Raw genomic sequence first — 4,596 nt, 5'->3', positions numbered from 1 at the left:
GGAGACCGAAAGCCTGCCGTTTGTTGTTGCTGTGGTTTAACAGCAGACACAGGTATTCTGGAGATGCTGCTTTGCTGCTTGGTTACCTTGAACACATTATTTTTTTGCTGTATTAATGGTATGTCACTTTTTAAATGTTAAGTAATTAAGTGTGAATAAAGGTAAGAAAATTATTACTTCGTAGTAGCATATAAATTCAGAGTAGAAATGATGGTGATGCCAAACAACCACAGATTGTCCACATGGGTGGCTGAGATAGTGACACCTTTGCTTTCTGATGGTTCAATGTACACAAACTATTTTTTAATGAACAGAAGTATTAAAAATATTGTATAAAATTACCTTCAGACTGTGTATAAGGTGTATAGGAAACATAAATGAGTTTTGTGTGTAAACTTTGGTCCCATCCCCAAGATGTCTCATTATGTATATGCATACATTCCAAAATCTGGAAAAATCTGAAATCTGCAACACTTCTAGTCCCAAGCATTTCAGATAAAGGATGCTCAATCTGTGTATAAACAATGGTAAACCACAAAACTTTATTTACCATGCTAAAGGAATGAAACACATTTTATTTGGAGATTAGTGAGAAAGCTTTATAGACACCCAGAATACCACGAATGAGCTGAAAGAAGAGGAAATGATAAAGCAGAAATAGACCGAGGATGCTTAGAGGACAGTTTTAGGATATAAAAACTTTCCAGACTTGTGTTTCCAGTTTGGATGACTCTCAGGACCCTCAGTGAAGCTCCATCTCTTTACTAGGATGCTGCTAGCTTTGATTCCTTCATACGCCATGCTGGGTGTTAACATTCAAGCACAGCAGTTTTCAACTGTGCAAATTACGCAGGCTGAGCATGGCTCACAAGTGTCGTTTGCCGTGCATGTTGTAGAACATGGGTTACTGGGAAGCCTGTGGAAAATCAAATTTAAACGAAGCTTAACAAGGGAATCTTGATAAAATGCCAACTTAGAAAAACCATGTCAAAATTTGCCCTATGGATTATGTTCTGAAGAAAACTCTTTGCAGAATAGCCTTTGACTTAAGCCTATTTCATCTCAGACCCAAACTTGTCACTTCATGTTCACTGCAGCAGTGGTGGTTGAATAATATTTTATATATTTTCTTCATTTTGCAAGTGTCATCTTATGCATGCTCCTGACTCCCTTTAGTGGAAAACGAGAGCAGAGGGACACATCCATTATGAAATGTGACACATGATCATTACTCTGCTTTAGAACTTAAGCATATTTTACAATATTCCTATTTCATGTGCTTAGCCTCAGCTACTTTTCACCATTCTTTTAAGAAGATCCCTTAACATGTTAAAGAGGTTTGACCTTGGCCAGACCTGGAGGAACCAGGCTTCTCCTACATCAGCCTCTTTGTGACTCTGTGTGGAACTTGCCTGCTGTCCTCGCTCTCCAGCAGGCCCCGGTATGTGTTGATCTCACACTCGAGCCGGGCTTTTGTGTCCAGCAGCACCTCGTACTCCTGGTTCTGACGCTCAAGGTCGCAGCGGATCTCGGCCAGCTGCTTCTCCACGTTATCAATCAGGCACTGCAGCTGGGCCAGCTGGGTGCTGTACTGGGTCTCAGTTTCTACCACAGTGCATTCCAGAGATTCTGTCTGCAGGCGGAAGGCATTATCAAAAGGATGAGGTAGCACAGTCTCTGGGGCTAGACTGCCTGTTTTCAAATCCTTGGCTCTACCCTTTTCTAGCTATGTGAACTTGGGAAAATTCCTTAGCTTCTCTGAGCCTCAGTTTTATTTTATATAAAATGGGGAATGCAAAGCATCTATCTCATAGAAGGGTTGTGAGGATTAAACAAGTTAATATGTGTAATGCACTTAGAACAGTGTCTGGAAAAATGTTAAGGTCTGTATAAGTGTCAGCTATCACTACCACCGCTTTGACTACTGCAACCTACGATATAGTTGTGCAGCTTAGGAAAGATCAACAACATTTAGGAGGAAACATTAAGTTTGGGCTCCTGGCAGGGAGGGGCAGTATAGTGTGGTTAAGAGAAGAGGCTCTGGGGTTGAGCCACCTAGATTCAGCTTCCATGTTTGCCTTTTAGAATTGCATGACCTTCTGAAAGTTTCTTAATGAGTCTCAGTTTTCCTCATCTGTGTAATGGAGTAAAGTATCTACTCTATAGTTATAGGAAGCTTAAATTAGAGCGGTGCCTCTCACAAGATGAATATTTATCTTATTCTCCATAGGACCTAATATGACACACACAGTGGCGCTTGAGGGGAAGTGGTTAGTGTAATCCTGAATATACGGTATTCTTGTTGCTTGGCCTCTCACAAGATGAATATTTATCTTATTCTCCATAGGACCTAATATGACACACACAGTGGTGCTTGAGGGGAAGTGGTTAGTGTAATCCTGAATATACGGTATTCTTGTTGCTTGGGGGGGGGTGCGGTGAAGGGTCAAGTGGAGGTGTGGATCTTGCGAAAGTTTAGGATAGTCATAGGATGAAAAATCTGAATACGATTTTTTTCTTTAGATATGATAGTGAGCCTGGAAGACTGGCCTGAATCAAAAGAGAATTAAAATCCACTGAATTGCTTAAGTGCCTTCGGCTCGGATGTCCCTCTCTTGCTGCCCTGGCTTTTCCCTCTATCCCTGTCTCTGGAGGGTGCTGCAGGATCATGCCTGAGCCCAGGAGGGAAGGCTGGGCATCCTCCTGGAACAATGCAGGATGTTGACCTATCACTTCTGCTTCTAGCGGGGTAAACAGCGGTACTTGGGAAAGTCAAAGAAACATAATCTTTGAGTTACAGAAGAGGGCATAGTTTCTCAGGGCCTGATTTATCAGTGACAAAACTGAAACTGTCTTTGCCTTACGCACCAGGCTTTGCTGTGCTTGGAGCTCAATTTCCAGAGCATTGGCTGTACGTTTCAGCTCCAAGATCTCTGTCTGGCAGCCCTGCAGCTGCACTGCACTGGACAGCTGCTGCTGATTCAGTTCTTCCGTCTGAAATACAGGCATGATTAGAGAATTCACACAAGGCAGAAGTCTGGAATCCTGCCATTCTATTGCTCCTGGTGCTGACCTGAACAGCAAACCATTCTTGCACATCTCTGTGGTTGTTGGCGAGCACCATTTCATACTGACAACGCATCTCATCCAGGACCCTGTTGAGGTCAGTGGTGGGGGCAGTGTCCAGCTCCACACTGAGTCGGTCACCAAGATGTTCACGAAGCAAGTTGACCTCCTGAAAATGGAAATGGAGAAAAGAATGTCACAGAGTGATGGGGGAAATAATCAACTTGACATCCAATGGCATCCTATTTCTGTTTTTTGGAGTAGTGGGTAAAAAGTGTGAAATTTAGATTTAGATTGCCTGAGTTGAGTCTCTTTTCACCACTTATAAGTGCCTCTGTTTCTTCATCTGCAAAATGGGTATAGCAAGTGTATCTTTTCCAGAGGGTTATTGTGAGATGTGGAAGAATTAATATACTTATAGAGAACTTATAAAAGTCCTGGCACATAGTAAGCTCTCAGTAAGTATTAGCTGTTATCATCAATCAATATTTAAAGAGAAAACATACTTTGTTACAGCATTCAGCTTTTTATTTTCCAGCTTCATCAATATACAATGATTTTGTACTTTATGTTTTATGATTTTAAAAAGTTTAAAAGTGCAGAATATTTAAAAATATCAGTCCAAATATTGCATAAATCCTTATCTCCTTTTTGAAATGGACTTCATGGTCTATGTTTACCAGTCTGTTTTTCAAACCTTGTGGATTGGAGTTAGGGGTGGGATAAAGTCTCCAAGGAAAGCCATTTGTGGAGTTCCTCACCTCCTCCACAAGAGCAGTAGCAGGCCAAGGGTTTGGTTCCTTCCTCTAGCACTGGCCAGGGGTCATTTCACATCTACATTCAGAGAGACACTGGGATGATCACGCTGAATAGTAACAGTGTCTCGAGTGGTTTTTCCCCAGCTTAAGCAACATCTGCCCAAGTTCAAATTACATACATCAACATGAAATCTATCAGTTTAGCTCTGTCACTCTCAGAGTCCTTCAGTGGTGTTGTCACTTATCTCACCTCTTCATGGTTTTTCTTAAGGCAAAGGAGATCTTCCTTCAGAGACTCCACGTGGGCCTCCAGATCGGATTTGCACAGGGTCAGCTCATCCAGGATCCCACGCAGGCCACTCATGTCAGCCTCTAAGAGCTGGCGAAAGGACAGTTCGCTGTCGTACCTTTCACAGCAAAAGAAATATATCCAGCACTTACCATGCTAGACACTGTGCAAAGTACCGAGGGCACACTAATGACTGACCCATGAACTCAAGGAAGCCATGTGCCATTTCTTTTGCATCCAAAACAATGATAAATTTGACCTTTTTAAAACAATCTCATCTTAAAAAATGTTAAATAGAGAATATTTGTGTGAGAGAAAGAGACCATAAATTATTTTCAAATTAAAATTAAACTTACTTTGATTTAAAGTCATCAGTGGCCAGTTTGCAATTGTCGAGCTGTACAGCAAGTCTAGAATTCTCTGCCTTCATGCACAAGATCTGAGGAGTAAGTCATTATGTAATAAATGGTTCTCTGAAAGAAA

General features: G+C 41.6%; 1 protein-coding gene across 2 annotated transcripts in view; it reads right to left on the bottom strand.

Annotated features, from left to right (window-relative positions):
• Nucleotides 1-516: 516 nt before the first annotated feature.
• KRT40 (keratin 40) overlaps nt 517-4,596 on the bottom strand; it is a 5,665-nt gene continuing 1,585 nt past the window's right edge. Inside the window, exons 2-7 of one of the 2 annotated variants that reach the window (XM_008594387.1) lie at nt 4,470-4,552; nt 4,075-4,231; nt 3,074-3,235; nt 2,869-2,994; nt 1,413-1,633; nt 517-916 (exon numbers count right to left, since the gene is read on the bottom strand). In XM_008594387.1, the coding sequence (XP_008592609.1) occupies nt 817-916; nt 1,413-1,633; nt 2,869-2,994; nt 3,074-3,235; nt 4,075-4,231; nt 4,470-4,552 (849 nt within the window). In that variant the 3' untranslated portion in view covers nt 517-816. The remainder of the gene's footprint in view (nt 917-1,412; nt 1,634-2,868; nt 2,995-3,073; nt 3,236-4,074; nt 4,232-4,469; nt 4,553-4,596) is intronic. The other variant, XM_008594386.1, reaches the window with a different exon arrangement.

The sequence above is a fragment of the Galeopterus variegatus genome, unplaced genomic scaffold (genome assembly GCF_000696425.1).
Source record: "Galeopterus variegatus unplaced genomic scaffold, G_variegatus-3.0.2 Scaffold10690, whole genome shotgun sequence".
NCBI classification, from domain to species: Eukaryota; Metazoa; Chordata; class Mammalia; order Dermoptera; family Cynocephalidae; genus Galeopterus; species Galeopterus variegatus.
The sequence above is the reverse complement of the archived record's forward strand: the minus strand, read 5'-3'. Positions and strand labels throughout refer to the sequence as shown.